The sequence below is a fragment of the Mycena indigotica genome (assembly GCF_014461135.1).
Source record: "Mycena indigotica strain 171206Taipei chromosome Unknown Mind.scaff0012, whole genome shotgun sequence".
Lineage (NCBI taxonomy): Eukaryota > Fungi > Basidiomycota > Agaricomycetes > Agaricales > Mycenaceae > Mycena > Mycena indigotica.
In genome coordinates, this window is record NW_023503011.1 from 1762703 (window position 1) to 1777548 (window position 14846).

General features: G+C 53.1%; 4 protein-coding genes across 4 annotated transcripts; 2 read left to right on the forward strand and 2 right to left on the reverse strand.

Moving 5' to 3' along the window:
• Positions 1–4145: 4145 nt before the first annotated feature.
• MIND_01242600 (Glycoside hydrolase family 78 protein) lies at positions 4146–6512 on the forward strand (the record flags this gene model as incomplete). Its single annotated transcript, XM_037368915.1, has 10 exons — positions 4146–4373; positions 4416–4803; positions 4851–4916; positions 4960–5032; positions 5081–5321; positions 5361–5471; positions 5523–5840; positions 5890–6026; positions 6079–6146; positions 6196–6512. 10 exons carry the CDS (start codon positions 4146–4148, stop codon positions 6510–6512), a joined length of 1947 nt encoding a protein of 648 aa, XP_037214883.1.
• A 138-nt stretch (positions 6513–6650) lies between these two features.
• Positions 6651–9375, reverse strand: MIND_01242700 (MFS general substrate transporter; the record flags this gene model as incomplete). The annotated part of the gene is made up of 19 exons (XM_037368916.1): positions 6651–6704; positions 6750–6947; positions 7001–7036; positions 7085–7167; positions 7214–7234; positions 7290–7615; positions 7669–7915; positions 7971–8053; positions 8105–8119; positions 8172–8273; positions 8324–8364; positions 8409–8472; positions 8519–8545; positions 8595–8634; positions 8681–8704; positions 8752–8789; positions 8843–8983; positions 9032–9077; positions 9222–9375. 19 exons carry the CDS (start codon positions 9373–9375, stop codon positions 6651–6653), a joined length of 1740 nt encoding a protein of 579 aa, XP_037214884.1.
• A 574-nt stretch (positions 9376–9949) lies between these two features.
• On the reverse strand, positions 9950–10829 carry MIND_01242800 (Small GTPase Rab11B; the record flags this gene model as incomplete). Its single annotated transcript, XM_037368917.1, has 7 exons — positions 9950–9987; positions 10041–10339; positions 10390–10413; positions 10468–10594; positions 10652–10656; positions 10711–10745; positions 10794–10829. 7 exons carry the CDS (start codon positions 10827–10829, stop codon positions 9950–9952), a joined length of 564 nt encoding a protein of 187 aa, XP_037214885.1.
• Positions 10830–13281: 2452 nt separating this feature from the next.
• On the forward strand, positions 13282–14047 carry MIND_01242900 (uncharacterized protein; the record flags this gene model as incomplete). The annotated part of the gene is made up of 5 exons (XM_037368918.1): positions 13282–13411; positions 13527–13789; positions 13840–13878; positions 13933–13959; positions 14012–14047. Exons 1-5 carry the CDS (start codon positions 13294–13296, stop codon positions 14045–14047), a joined length of 483 nt encoding a protein of 160 aa, XP_037214886.1. The 5' UTR covers positions 13282–13293.
• Positions 14048–14846: the final 799 nt, after the last annotated feature.

The window sequence follows — 14846 nt, forward strand, 5'->3', positions numbered from 1 at the left end:
TGTGGCCCGCCTCGAAACCGCTTCCGATGCGCTCACGACTGCTGGACCTGCATACGCGGTCGATAGTGGCATGCTGAAGAACCATCTGCTTTTCCACGCTCACCCGACTCTTCGTCTCCGCACTTGTGGCTCTCCAAGTTTCCAGTTCGCGTCTATGACGGTCGAGCAGCTGGTGGCAGAAATGACTGTGATTTGGGAAATTATGGTGAAAGAGAATGTTGTCAAGGTGGTTGACTGTTCCGGCGCGACCTCTCTCCCTGCGTCGGTGATGACAAGCACCTCCTCTGTCTCTACCACTGCTCCGCCTACTACTTCCACCTCTGTTCCGAATGCTGCCTTGCTGAGATTGACACCAGCGGAGAAACATGCTCTGAAGGCTGCGGGCGGTTGCTACTTGTTGTCGTCGCTCGCCTTCCAGTCCTGGCTGGGTCAACCACCAGTCGCACAACTGCCCAGGTGACCCCGCCAATGGCATTCCCCCTCGCCACAGTGTCTTCGCAGTCCTCCCGCATCTGGAGTCCGATGATGATAATGGGTTGTGGGACGACTACAACAGCCCAAGTGATGTCGGAACGGACGACTCTGATCTGGCTTACCGTTGATCGCCCTGCATCTGTCTGCTGTCCCTGCCGTCAGCTATCATTTGTTTACCTTACGCCGACTTTAATTCCCTTCTTCTTTCGGGCCCCTTGTTCCCTCTCATCTCTGGCGCAATGGCTGTCCTGCTTGTGGGCGGGTGTTCGAGGATGCGTGCCATCGAGTTTAGACGATATTGTCGCTGGTGCTGATGGACATTTGTTGGTTCTTCATTATTTCTTTTGGACTTGATGAAATGTTTTAGAGGTGGGGAGGGTGTAAACCCGTTACACACTCTTTACCTCTCTATGTCACAGTAGTTACTTCTTGCACCTGTACCCTCAGCATCTCCAGAATATAGCATAGTCTCATTGACTTGGCTGCTGGTCTCCTCAGTGTTTCCCAATTGGCCATTGGGTTTCCACCGAAACCACATTCCATGATGTCAGTTGTCAATACCAACAGAGCCTTATCTAGGAGGTCAATATCAAGTCTCCAGTGTGTACCAAACTCAATATGCCTTTTGGTTTACATTCCCTTTAGGTATTTTGCATAGGATTGGATAGATCCTAGCGAGAAACGGGCTCTGCGAACTTTTCTTAGTCAAGATTTCAGATTGATCATACTCATAATATAATCTGGCATAATATAATTGTGGACAGCACTATAGTCAGGATCCTTACATCAGGTCCATTATATAACACAAATATTAATTAGATGTAAAGTATGTAGGTACAGAGGAGAAATACAATAGGCAGGTATCATACAACACAGAATTAAAGATTAAACTAAGTAGAATCAATTTCAATCAAAACAACTTGAATGCGATGCGACACAGACGATAGCGAGCAAAACAGGATGGAGAGCGATAGCGATGCGATGCAAGACAACGAGCGATAGCAAGAGAGAAGATGGAGATATAGAGAAGGAAAGAGTAGATCTTGGACGCCTGTAGTTCATGGCGAGGCGGAGGCGGCTTTGCGCGCCTTGGCCCGCTCGCGGCGCAGCCTTTCGCTCTTGATGCGCGAGTGGAGGCCGCGGCGCGACTCCGTGGGATACACGCACTGCGATGGGCGGCGGTTTCGGCGAATACATTGCCTGTTGGCGTGCTCAATCAATACAGTAAATAACGGAGCTCGGGCAACGTACTCGCATCGTCCGTCGCCGTCTGCGTCGCGGCCCTGCGGAATCTCCCGCCCGCGGATGGTCCCAGTCGTCTGGTCGACGACAAGCGCGACCGGGCGGCTGCAGGCGATCTTGAGCTTGCGGCAGGAGAGACAGGCGGGGGCCTGGCGCTTTGCGCGGCCTTCGTCGCGCGGCGTAAGCATGAGTCGTTCTGAGATGGGCAAGGAGCGGATAGGACCAGCTACTCGGCTGGCTGGCGTAAGAGGAAGGGGAGTGTGCTCGGGATATGATGTCGGCGGAAGAGTGTCAAATCTATGGGTCTGAGCATGGTCGTTAGATGAAGAGAAAAAGGGCGACTGCAAAAATGGGGCAAATTGGAAGGTGTTGGTCGACCCGGATGCGGTGTGATGAGCCTGAGAGTAATCGGGATATGTTGGATAGGTAGTGAGCAATGGTTCGTATTGCGATGCACTGAAGTCGAAGCTTCCACCGTCTAAAGCGCTGCTGCCTGCCCCGAATTCGAACGAGGGCGGAACACTGGAGCTCATTTTGCGTGGAATGAGCTCCAGGTCGAAGCTGAGCTCGTTGTACAGCTGTGGTGTGGGGGCAGAGATATATTCCGGGTTCCACTCTCCGAAAGGGGAGTTGGCCAGATTCATAGGAGGAGTCGATGAAGGATACTGTTGATAATGAGGGTCGTTCGTCGTGATATATGGGTTGGATAGTGGAGGCTGGTATTGGTGGGAATGGGCGAGCGAGGTCCCTGGCGTCTGAGTACGAGGACGATGAGAAGAATGAGTCTGAGCGAACAGGCAAGCGCACCTCCGATTGTGCACCCCAAGACGCCAGCCCGTCCCTTCGTGCGCTGTGCGTCGTCCGACTAACTGTCTGCTGTCGATTACCATCATCTGGTGGAGACATCCAGGGAGGATACGAGGGTTGATTCGGGTGCATCCAGTGCCCCAGCGCGAGAGCTGAAAACGAAGGGCGGACCGGTGGTGGGCGTAGCAGCGAGAGGGACCGGTGCCAAGGCCTCTGACTGGGCTGAAACAAAGAAGCGGCGTGCTTTTTATAAGGCTGCTAACTTCGTTTGGCGAAGCTTCCTCCGTGGCGGGATGCGCGCCAACGTCAACCGATCGAGTCCACCCGAGAATGGTTTTGTTCTCTTTGTGGATAGATGGCGCGGCGAATCGAAATATATCGCGGGGCCTGCCGTCAATGCCCGACCCGACTGGATGTGGTTACGGCTTCGTCCCTGGACCTGAGGGCAACATCGCTAACTGTGGCCGGCGTGGAGGGCAGTCGCTGACTGGGCAGAGATAAGTGGTCGTGTGGCGCTGGGGGTAAGAAGACGCCGCAGGGCTGGTAATGTAGCGCGAGAAGCACGACGATAGACTGTTCTGTGTTGGCTGACGCCGCCTGTTTTCCCAGCGATGCCGTGTCACCAAGCTCTCGCGTCCGGCTCCCGACCGAGGCGCCAACAAGACGGAGCGCATGTGCGTCGCCATGCCCACGAAAACAAGGCCTTTATGTAGGCGCCACGCCGGCTAAGAGAGGAAGTAAATGAGGCTCCGCGAACCACCACGTCAAGGCACACATTTCCCACGCGGTAGACGGAAGTAAATCGAGTGTGGCGATATCGAGCGACATCGAGCTTGCACCGTGGACGTTGTCAGGGCACCACCAGCCAGACGGACGCCAGACGGAAGAGTCGCACCAAGGCCGGGGCGAATCGCAGAAGCCAATTGCAGGAATCCAAGGACGCCAACGAACGCCTAATAGGCCTCCACATACGATGTACTAGCGTGTCGACGACGACCCTGCGGTTCCGGGCGGTGGCCGTCAAAAAACAAGAGCATCCGAATTAGTCATTGATTGATTGATAATGACAGCATCCGCGTGATACCTCTCGATTTGGGCATCATTCCATCCTCTGATTCCTCATTTGGAAATATCGCTGATCCGCCGATAATGATGCCGTCATGCCACGTTTTTCACTTGACCTTTTCCTTCCACAAGCTCTCTCACTCAGTTGGTTTGTCTGCGAATGTAGAGCATCAGCGAGGCCACACGCCGCCAATGGCCTGCACCCGTCTCATGGATATTCCGCCTTCCTTCTACTCGCTTCGAGAACTTGGCTCTTGATTTGACTCTCCACAAGAGCTTCGCCAAGTGACCACGGGATCTACAAGCCGACGAAACGCAAGGGCAAAGTAAGGGCCGACTCGACTAGTTCGAACCTAGCTTATCGTTCCACAGTCTACTTGATATCTCTCTCCTTCGAGTCTCTCATCTCAGCGCTTGCCCGTTGTCAGCAACTTACTTGTGCAGTCGTCTGACCATGATGACGTCCAGCCTTCCGGCGCCGTTCTTCTTCTTCTCCACCATTATGCAGCAGGGTTGTTCTTAAATCTTCGAGGAGAGGTGACTGAAGGTGTGCAAAGATGCTCTCCCTTCTGCTTCTCACTCACACTGCGCTCTGCGTGGCACTCGCTCCTCAAGGTCCCTGGGATGCCTTTAACTTCGCACCGGCCTCGAAAACGGTGAGACCGGTCTCTGTAAGAGCGGTCCACGGTACTGTCCAAGGTGCAGAAGGCCTGGTAACGGGCTCGTCGTCAAAAGCAGTGTTCACAGCGAACAACTCCTATGTGGTGTTGGACTGGGGCAAAGAGGTAGGTCCACTTATGGTCCGGCGTATTCTCATCCACCGACAGGTCGGGGGCATCTTGTCCCTCACTATCGAATCCGCATCTCCCTCCTCGCAACTGTCCCTCGCCTTTTCTGAGTCTCCTCAATTCATCTCACCACTTCGTTCGGACGACTCCTGCCGGACCGACGCCTCGCAGAGCGTGGACGGCGTGCAAACTTTCCCGGCGCCGCTCGTGCCGGGACTGTTGACGCAAACTGTTGGCAAGCAGCGCGGGGGCTTTCGCTTCCTCACCATCGTCGCAAACGGGTCCGGGGCGCTGGCAATCTCTAACGTTTCACTCGCAATAACGTTTATGCCACACTGGGACGACTTGCGGGCATATTCGGGGTACTTTTTCGCCAAGGACCCTGGATTCCATGATACCGATTTCCTGACCAAGCTGTGGTATGCGGGTTGGTGTTTCAAATATTTTCGTTTGGAGGATCTTACGCTGAGCTAGGTGCCTATACGGTCCAGACGAATACGATTGACTCACATCAAGCGCGGCAGAATTGTGGCCCGGAAGGTCAAGTGTATCCATTGGAAAGAATTCGGCTGACACTCTCTAGGTGGCTGGAACAACGATGCCTCAGGTGGCCCGGTCACGGGCCCGATTTTAGTCGACGGGGCGAAACGAGACAGGTATCGTTGATCCAAACTCTCGAGACAAGAAAAAGTGACAGGGTATAGAAACGTCTGGCCCGGCGACTGCGGGATCTCGAGCCATACGGAGCTCGTCGCCCTCAACGACCTGCTACCTACGCGCAACTCCCTCACTGTCATGTTTTCCACACAGGATCCGGCCACCGGTGCGCTTCAGTACTCGGGCCCGCCCATCAACGCGCACGGAAGTGACACGTATATCTCGTGGTCGCTCATCGGGACGCACAGCTACTTCCTGTATACTGGCGACCTCGACTTCGTTGCCGGTGTTTGGAAGAACTAAACCTATGCGGTGTCCTTCCTGCAGAGCCATGTTGACGATACGGGGCTGGCAAATGTCCCGGCGGCATTTGCGAACGACTGGGGCAGGGACAACGGTGGCGGGCATAACTCTGCAGCCAACGCACTCTTATATCGGGTTGGCACATCCCACTGTCAATGAAGTGGTTCCCGCTCTAATATACTCCAGACGCTGGTCGTTGCGGCCGATCTTGCGGACCATCTTGGCGATGCGATCGGCGGCGAGTATCGCAAGAACGCGACACGCATCAAGACGGCGTACAACGCTTTGCTGTGGGACGGGTCTGCAGGGCTTTTCCGTGACAACGATAGCCCGAATAGTATCCATCCACAAGACGGGAATTCGCTTGCCGTTGTATTCAACCTTACCACCTCTGCGGCGCAGAACAAGGCAATAAGCGGCGGTTTGACGCGCTTTTGGACACCCATTGGGCCGCTTAGTCCAGAGCTGAACGATACTATTATCCCATTCGTCGGCGGGTTAGAGGTATGTTACTTTTTCTGCTCCTTGAAACACCCTTACATTATTTGGACAGCTACAAGCACATTTCATCGCGGACGAGGGCGAGCGGGCCATCAAACTTATGGAGGCCGAGTGGGGGTATATGCTGTACACCAACTTCAGCGTGCAGTCTACCCTTTTGGAGGGCTTTACCAAAAATGGCTCTCTAGGGTGGATTATAAGCTTTCATTGCAGTTTTATACTTAGGCTAATGTATTGCCAGATATCGCGCCGCCGCTGGATACGACTTCGACTTCTCCTATACTAGCCACGCACACGGCTGGTCCACTGGTGCGTGTTCCCACTAAGGATTTCCCATCAGAAATTGAACGGCTCCCAGGCCCTACATCTGCGCTGACGTTCTACCTTCTTGGGATCCAGATCACATCGCAAAAAGGGCAGACTTGGGCCGTCGCGCCTGTTCTCAGCGGGCTCTCTGCCGCAGAGGGCGGCATTGAGACCGTGCTGGGTGCATACCGAGTGAAATGGACTGTTTCTGGGCGGAACCTGACACTGGTAGTGGGGACGCCGCAGGGCACGGTGGGCAGCGTTACTTTACCGGGTGTAGGACCTGTCATGGTAGATGGCGTGGTACAGGCGGCGGGTTCGGTGCAGCTTATCGGCGGACAGCATACGCTATCAAGAATGCAGTCCTGATCTGTGGTTGGTGCCTGGGCCAAAATGTTTAATGTACGATGAGTAGTAGTAGTAGTAGTATACCAACTCTGTGTAAGCTCTCATTGGACTACATTTGCGGACAATGCATAGAGTTTCATGAAACGAAAGCTATTCTGATTACAACGCATAGCGAAACTCATGATTTTGCCGGTCAGTAAGGTCCAAGAATGCCTGCTTCGGCGTCAGGTGAACTCCACAATCAAACAGTACACTCACCTTGTCGACCTTGAGCTTCCCCTCGCCGTCCTTGTCCTCAATGTAGACGTGGTCATACAAAGTAGACGGCGGTTGTGCATCGCGGCGCTTGTTCTCCTTCGCGAGCAGTGCACGAATAGCAAGAAGAAGAAGCATGCAGCTCACAAAGCATGCGATGCAGACGATCCATGGTACGTGATTACGAGGCTTGTAGCGGTCCTAACCCGTGTTCGGTTCAGTTTCAACCAGAACACGGAAGAAGTTCGGCAGACCTTCCACATTTGAGGGCCTACAGCGTTGCCAACACACTAGGAAGAAGGTTGAATAGACAACAGATCTGCAGGATATTGGTTTACATATGCAATAAGAAGAATGGCATTGGTCGTCACACGTTTGGTGTGTCCAGCAGTGACGATGTTAAGCCACGAAACAGCGATCACTGTTAAGATCATCGAAATATATCGAGTGGCAAGTGCATCACGTACCAAATGCTGTAGTACCCCATCCTGTAACCAGCCTTGTTACCAGGAGAAAGCAGACATGTACGGATATATGGCTTACCCACAATCCAGAACGAAAACAGCAGGCCGATCTTGTTGTTCCACGACAGCGTGTTGATCAGCACTGCGCCTACAATGTTTGGGACTTTCCACACGACGGCAGTATAAGCCCGTTGACCCGTCCGAGCGGCAACGTTGACACCAATCAGAATTGTCGTTATTTCGACGGCGCCGTCGACCATGCTGAGCAAGGTCGTCTGCAGCGGCGAGAAGCCGAACGAGCGCACAATGAGTGCCTTCTGGTTGCTGAGGCTGTTTGGTACATTCGTCAGCGCGGAGAAGGCCGCGAAAAGCCATGTTTTTGGATCGAGAAACGCTTCGAGCATCCTGTATGATAAATAAAATGGCTTTCATCATTTGGGTACGTGTAAATCACGCACTGCTCCTTCTTGAAACGCTTATTCTCGATGCCAGTTTGATTTTCTTTGATTCGCAGGACTGCTTTTGCACGTTCGTCGGGTGTAAAGAACCACGCCGTAGCAGGCGAATCTGGGAATAGGAACCAAAAGGCAGCAGCGGTGATGACTGTGAACGCGCCGGTGATCACCATAAGCCACTGCCATGGCTCGAAGTGACCGGTCTTGATATGCAGTGTGCCAAACGAAATGAATCCGGAGATGACCTGCGCTATTTACAACCTATCAGTCTTATCACGCCAGGAAAATGCATCTGTGTAGCTCACCTGCACCATTCATCAAGAACCAGTAGCCTGTGCGGATTGTCTGCTCGCGACGCGTGTAGAACATCGAAGTTACGATGAGAAATCTAACGTGTCTGTGTGAATACTAGTATCATAATCCAAGACACAATGCTTACCCGGCGGTGATTGATCTTGGAAAGGCTGGTGGTCAGCAAAAACGAATTCTTACAACTGCCCACAGACCCTTCACAGACACCCAATACAATTCGCGCAATCAATAGTCCACGAAAGCTTGTGCAGGCAGCATGCGCGCACAATGCAACACCCCAGATAAATATATTGAGACTATCTTAGGTCTTGATATTTTTGTCGAGTTTGACGATTCAAGTACGCACCTAAGCCACTTTGCTACGGGGAATCGTTGGAGTGCGAGGTTCTGTGGTAGCTCCATGACGAGATAGGCCAAATAGAAGCAGGTACTGAGCCTTGCAGACCAGGTGTAAGCTCCAGCTCGGAGGAAGGGTTAGCGGAGTACCAATTATATCTGTGGAGGACTCTGAGATTGGGAAAGGGATGGCAAATGACCTTACTCGTCCGTATTGAGATGAGTGGCCTCTCTACAAAAGGAAGATGAGACACAGAGAAGAGAGACGTGGGAGCGCCGACTTGATTCCGAGAATTGAAGAACTTCCGAGTGTTGCCTTGTCTGCTGGCATGAATTTGGTATATATGCAGGTCGATACAACACTTACCCATGTACTGCACCCAATAAAGGACTACGGGCCCGTTAGCAAAAGTATGCACAAGTGGCTTGACGCCGTACTGCACATGAGCGGGATGATATGGCGATCGATTTTTTGTCTAAGGATAAATCAGCTTGCAGTGAGATGAGCGTTGTGGCCCAGCAAACATACCGAATACGCACTCCCTCCTTTTCATTAAGTGTCTCCGTGGTCGCCACAAGACGTGCACCAGTGTCGACATCGGCATAGGACACAGTGAGCAGGGCTTTCCCGTCGCACGTTGCGGGCTTATCCATGCTTGGGCAACTCATGCTGGCCAATGAATCAGTTATCGCCCCAGAAGACGCATTAAATACGCACTCGAACGAAATCCGCTCTGTTGGCTCTTCGAACAACTTCCGATTGGCTCACAGGAGTAGCGAATCGAGTACACGTGGTCAATGGAATGATTTCGAATCGCGCCACCTTGCGTAACGAATAAGTCAGCGAGGACACGACGGAAGGTGTTAGGAACGCACCTTGTCCCCACTCAATGGTAGACTGCACGCACTCTGGAGTGTCATATTCAAGTTACGTGGCAGCCCCGGGCCTCCGGCGGAGTCATACCGTCGCTGATGGCGTTGTACCCACCACAACGGGGTATCAACCCTGAATTTAGGACAAGAAGACATTTGGGCGAATCGCAAAAGGTCCGAACTCGACATGGGAGTTGGAAGTAAGCCGTGATACCGATTGATCGCATCCTTGCGCGTGATGTGATGTCTTTGGCTTCTTTTCTCGGGACGATCATCGGTCCCGGAATGCGTTCTACGCCAGGCCTGGGCAGTGGGCGGGGAGAGTGGGTTGATCTGTAAGCTTTCACCTGAATTACTCATAGCGCGTTAGCGAAAACAGGAGAGGTCGTGGCGAAGCCTCCGAGGGGGTGCCAGTGTGTGTGTTTGTGAGCGATGAGGGCGATAATTAGAAAGAAAAGAACTGGGTGCGTGGGTCGTTGGGTCCTGCAGCTATCAATGCTCGAGATTTTTTAAAAAAGTAAGTACTCACTTGAATTGACCTACATAGGTACTTATTCAAGTTTCCGCACAACGTGCGCTTTCCACACCTGTCCACGCTCGAAATGACCTCGCCCGAACTTATCTTTCCCTACAAAAGTGTACCACAGTTGTGCTGTATTCTGTCAAAATTTATTCCCACTAACCTGCGCAATCGAAATCGTGTGATTCATAGGCTATGTAGCGATGGAAAACGATGGTGTCGCTATTACTGTATCTGACATCCCTAGCTTGTCGACTCGGGACTGGCGTCACGACAGATTTCTGGCCATGGCATCTAGTAAGTTTCCGCCAGAATAGCAAAAACGATGACACACGAGTGAACAAAGTCATGAAGAAATCCTCAACCCCACTCCCGTCCAGCGCACTCGTTTCGGTGAAAATCATATTGCAACGCGCCGCCAGCTCGGCGCCTTCCTCGGTGGAGACTTCTCGCTGGGCCTCGCGGTCACTCTTGTTCCCAATGAGGTAGAGGCGCACTGGTATCGGGGACTCGCGATCGGAGCCGGGCATGTTTTCCGCTACCTCCCGAAGCCAGGTGCTCTCAATGCTTGAGAAGCTGCGCCGTTTGGAAATGTCATACACCAAACAGATGCTCCATGCGTTGTAGTAGAAGCTGTTTTCAAGGATAAGTATCACATATGTCAGTTACTACGTGGAGCCTACCTCCCCAGGAGAAATCTGCCAGAACTGAGGAGGGATGGGTAAATGGAACAAGAAAGCCAGATATAATGGATCACGCACCTCGGACGCGTGAAGATCTGTGCCGCTATGCGCTCCCCCTCAATATCAAGGGGCCGGACTGCGAAACCGACACCAATCGTCGGACGCTGCGTGGGGTCAAAGACGTTGTCGATGAAGCGCCGCATGACTGCATCCAGAATGGTGAGCATGTCCAAGCTCAGGATAAACGGTACATAGAACGTACGGGATCTGTACGGAGACATCGTGAATCGCTCTGACTTTCCGCGCTATGGCTGGACTTACGCTTTTCCAACGTCTAGGTCACCGACAAGACAGATCTGGAGGTCGTAAGTCTTGAGAGAAAGTGTCATACACGAGGCACGGACCTTGATATTGCGTGTTTCTTGCTCTTGAGAGGACATTGCTGGACGTGAGACGCCGGGAAGAAGAAAGGAGGTGGCGGCTGTGACCACTGGCAGTGACCAAAAGAGTGACGCCAATGACGCCTGCAGAAGAGGCTGATTCAAAGTCGAGTTTGTATATCAGCATTGAATCTACAGCAGGAAGCTTCAGCAACAAGATGGGCAGTTGGCCGGCTCGAAGCAATAACCAGAGGCAGTCGTGGGCGAAACGAGAGTAGCCGCAGCGGAGACGAGATACGCCACACTCGGAGCCGGTGCAGCGGCAGAGCCCTATGCATTCACCGTCGTTGGTGTCCGCGCGTAGTGGATGGTGGCGATCGGGAACAACCATCGTCTGGCCGAAAAAGGAAATCAGCTCTTCCCTTCCTCCTTCATGTCGGCCTCCCCCGTCACTAACACGCAACACCCTCTCCACCGCGTTGCTCTTGGATGAGCTTATAAACAGGCTTGACCAGAGCCTCAAGGTCGATGATGTGGCACCGCTGCCAACACTGACAACGGGAGGCGGGTGGATAGGGCTGGCTGGGGCAGATAGAGTCATCTGAGGGTGCTGTGCTGGGGCTTATGGGACGATTTTCCGAGCTATTGTTGCTCTCAATGGTGCGTTTTATGCTGACTGATACATACACTCACTCACCAGATTGCTTTTCGCAGGCAGAGCTCTCCTCCGCCTCTAGTCTCTCCACACACACACTTCTTCGCGCATATACCATCCGCAAATAGGGAATCGAGCAACCATTCCCACACGTAGACGACGGAACGGTGCAAGGCTGGAACTCGGTTGTTTTGGACCATGACCGACTCAAAATGACTCCTGCGTTGGGCTAGAGAAGTCCATGCGTTTTCAAGCTAAATGGATTCCTTGTGGCGAATCTCGACAATAGTTGGGAGGTTTTTCAAGTGCGTTTTTAGGCCAGCTTTCTGAATTGTCAAGGTCAATTCTTGCAGTCATCCTCAAACGCGCCACCAGCGCTGTATTCTCTGCCGGTTCCTCATCCCCAAACGACCTTTTTCCTCTCTCTCCGACGACTACGTCAGCTCTCGTCAATAATCAAACACCGACTGGCCACCGTTACCGTCGTCTGTCGCCAAATATGGCGCCAACCCCCTGCACGAATAACTTCCCTCGTTGGCCTCTAACACGCCTCCAAACGGCTTCCCGCACCTCATCTCCCATCGATTCATCACCCACCGCTGCCCCAAAACGATTTACTTGCCTCATTATTGACGTCAGCAATGCCCTCCTCCTCCCACATCATATACCGCAGTCTTTCCCCTCTCTGCTGGCCGTAAAATCCTACCAATCGTGTCATAGAGGTCTCTGCCGAAGGCGGAGACTATGTGCGGGCTGCAAAACGCTATCGCAGCCGCGTTCTAGTGAAAACGTCGCTGATACGGCCGATAAGCCTTCCTCGTGGCTCTCAGCCTTTTCCGCCTCGAGCAACGGCCTCCCCAACGTCCATTCACTCCCCTTGACCGCTACCATTTACTCTCTTGCGATTTGACGGGCCCGTTCTCGAGCTTGCCATCCCCTTCCTCGACACCTTCACACTGTCCACATCTCCTGCCACGTTTCTGCTGCTAAAGCCCAACACGAATTTCAGCAGGACAATAGTGATCCGGAGAGACGATATCGGCAGCTGCCGCCGCTGATTTCGCCCGCCCATATCGCGGAAGACAACGTATATTCGCTGCCACCGGTCTTGGCCCCTTGGATCTTAACCAACGCCGTTCCCGAATGACTTTGGCATTTGTTGATCATGCTCGTTTGTTCCACCGCCATTCCGCGGCCCTGTTCTCGAGGTCGTTCTTCCCTTCCTCGCTACATTGGACCTTGGTCCCGTCTACCCGTGTTGCTTCCTCGTTTGTGGCCCTCCTGCACCATGCAGGAAGCTGTTCTTGCTAAGAAGGGCGTCATACGGCCAGCGAATGCGTTTCCTTCCTCGACATTACCATGTCCGGCGCTTTTCATCCCTTTATCCTTGACCTCGCACATCTTCCGCGTCCCTAACCCGTGGAGCAATTTTATCTGGAGCGCAAATCATCATCATTATCATCGTCGTCGCAGCTCTTCGCCGATTATGCCAATGTGTCCTCCCCGCATACTTACTTCTGCTTTTACTCGTCATTTCACTTTCAGCCATCGACTTCCTTGGACTACACATATGGGCTACTTCCTTTTTTGTCATGGTGTCCTTCTTCGGCGTTTCTTCCTTCCTTATTGTCCAATATATACCTATTGAGTACGTGTTTTGTCGGCTGTTCGTTCCTTTCCTTTCCAGCCGCAACACGGAGGGTGTCGGGGTGTCGCCGACGTTGGGCCTACAGTACTCGGCCGATATCCGCCGAGCCTCTTAGCGCCGAGACCAGGAACGAGCCCCGATCGGCTCCGCAGCAACGTCATACTCCACTAATAACCTGTGCACCGCCCCTCACGCGCCATTCTCTTCCTCCTCTCCCCGCCATGACCCATCCGACCCTCCTCCTTCTAACACTCTACTTCGCGCTTCAGCCGCGCCCCGTCGCAGCGTATTACACGTACCACCGCAGCACGGCCTCCCGGATTGTCGGGATCATCTTCGGTGCGTTTGGAGGACTATTCCTGCCGCTTCTTCCCATACACATGTCGCCCTGGCTATCTCGGAGCCGCCTCTGCCCTTCTCTTCCCAGCAGCTAAGCTGACGGGGATATTAACAGCCGTCCTCGCCCTCCTCTCACTGATTGCGTGCTTCGTCATCGCGCGCCGCCGCCGCGCGCGGGCCCTCGCCAACGGCGGCATCATCGGGGTGCCGTATGCCGGCGGATATGCGCGGCCGGGGCCGTTTGCGTTCGCGAGCCCGTGGAATAAGGGCGCGCAGGCCGGCGCGGGCACTGCCAATATGAACCAGCACCCATACTACGGCAACGGTAACCCCCAGCCGGCCCCGCCGTACTCCGCTGGGCCGCAGGTTTACAGTCCCGTGCGTGTTACTTGGCACTTCTGTTTTTGCGTACTGACCGCCAGTTTCAGCCAGCGGGTCCGCCTCCTGCGACAGGCGGCTATATGGCGGTGAGTGTGTGCACAAATGCGGAGGCGTTGATTGACTTGTGTCTGTATTTCCAGCCGCCCCCGCAAGCACATCTCCAAGGGGTGTGTCCGCTTTTGCTTTATATCTGTTGGCCATGTTGACTGGTTTGCATAGGATGAATCTCACGGAAAGAGCGCGTTCCGTCAGTGATTTCGGCGCGCCTCGGTGTATTCAAGACTGGTCACTGTCGTTGTATGAATTGGACCCAAATGTGTATAAATGTAATATTCTGAAGAAATATATACGGAATCTCGGACTACTAGTAGCAGTGTTTCGAATCAGTTGATGTATACATACAGTATCATCATGCTGCTAGCAGGCTCAGACGCAGATATCCCCCTGAACCCCGTTACTCGCTTGGCATAGTAGATGACAACTATGTGTATGGAGCGTATGGTTCGATCCCAACTGGGCCATCGAGCTTCATTGCTGATGTCACACTTTTTGGCGGGCTGCGTTAGATTAGATGATGATATAATGCAACGTCTCGCTGGTTGTCATTACACTTGGGCTATATGTAGGACAGTCATTTATAAATTCAATTTCTTTCATTTAAGTCACGGTATCACATCCTGGCCACTACTTACTGGAGCATCTTTGGTGGACTTCTAATATCAAGTCTTTATTGTTGTCTTGATACTGTCTGGACCTAATGTTTTGAATTCCGAGTCTCAAGGGGGTTCAACACCCTTGGGAAATGTGCCCACTTCTCGGAGTGTCACACCACAGTCCACATGGTAGGAGCGGCTCGCCTCTACTACCGGAATGTCTGGTGCCATCACGGGACTCCGGAGAAGTACGTTTCCAACCACAGCTCCGAGTTGCAGTTTATCACAGATTTCACCAGGAACTTTCAAGCCTGCCACATCCACTGCATACCACCCGCAGACAGACGGTCAGACAGAGTGCGTCAACCAGGAGTTGGAGCAGTACCTGTGGATCTTCACCA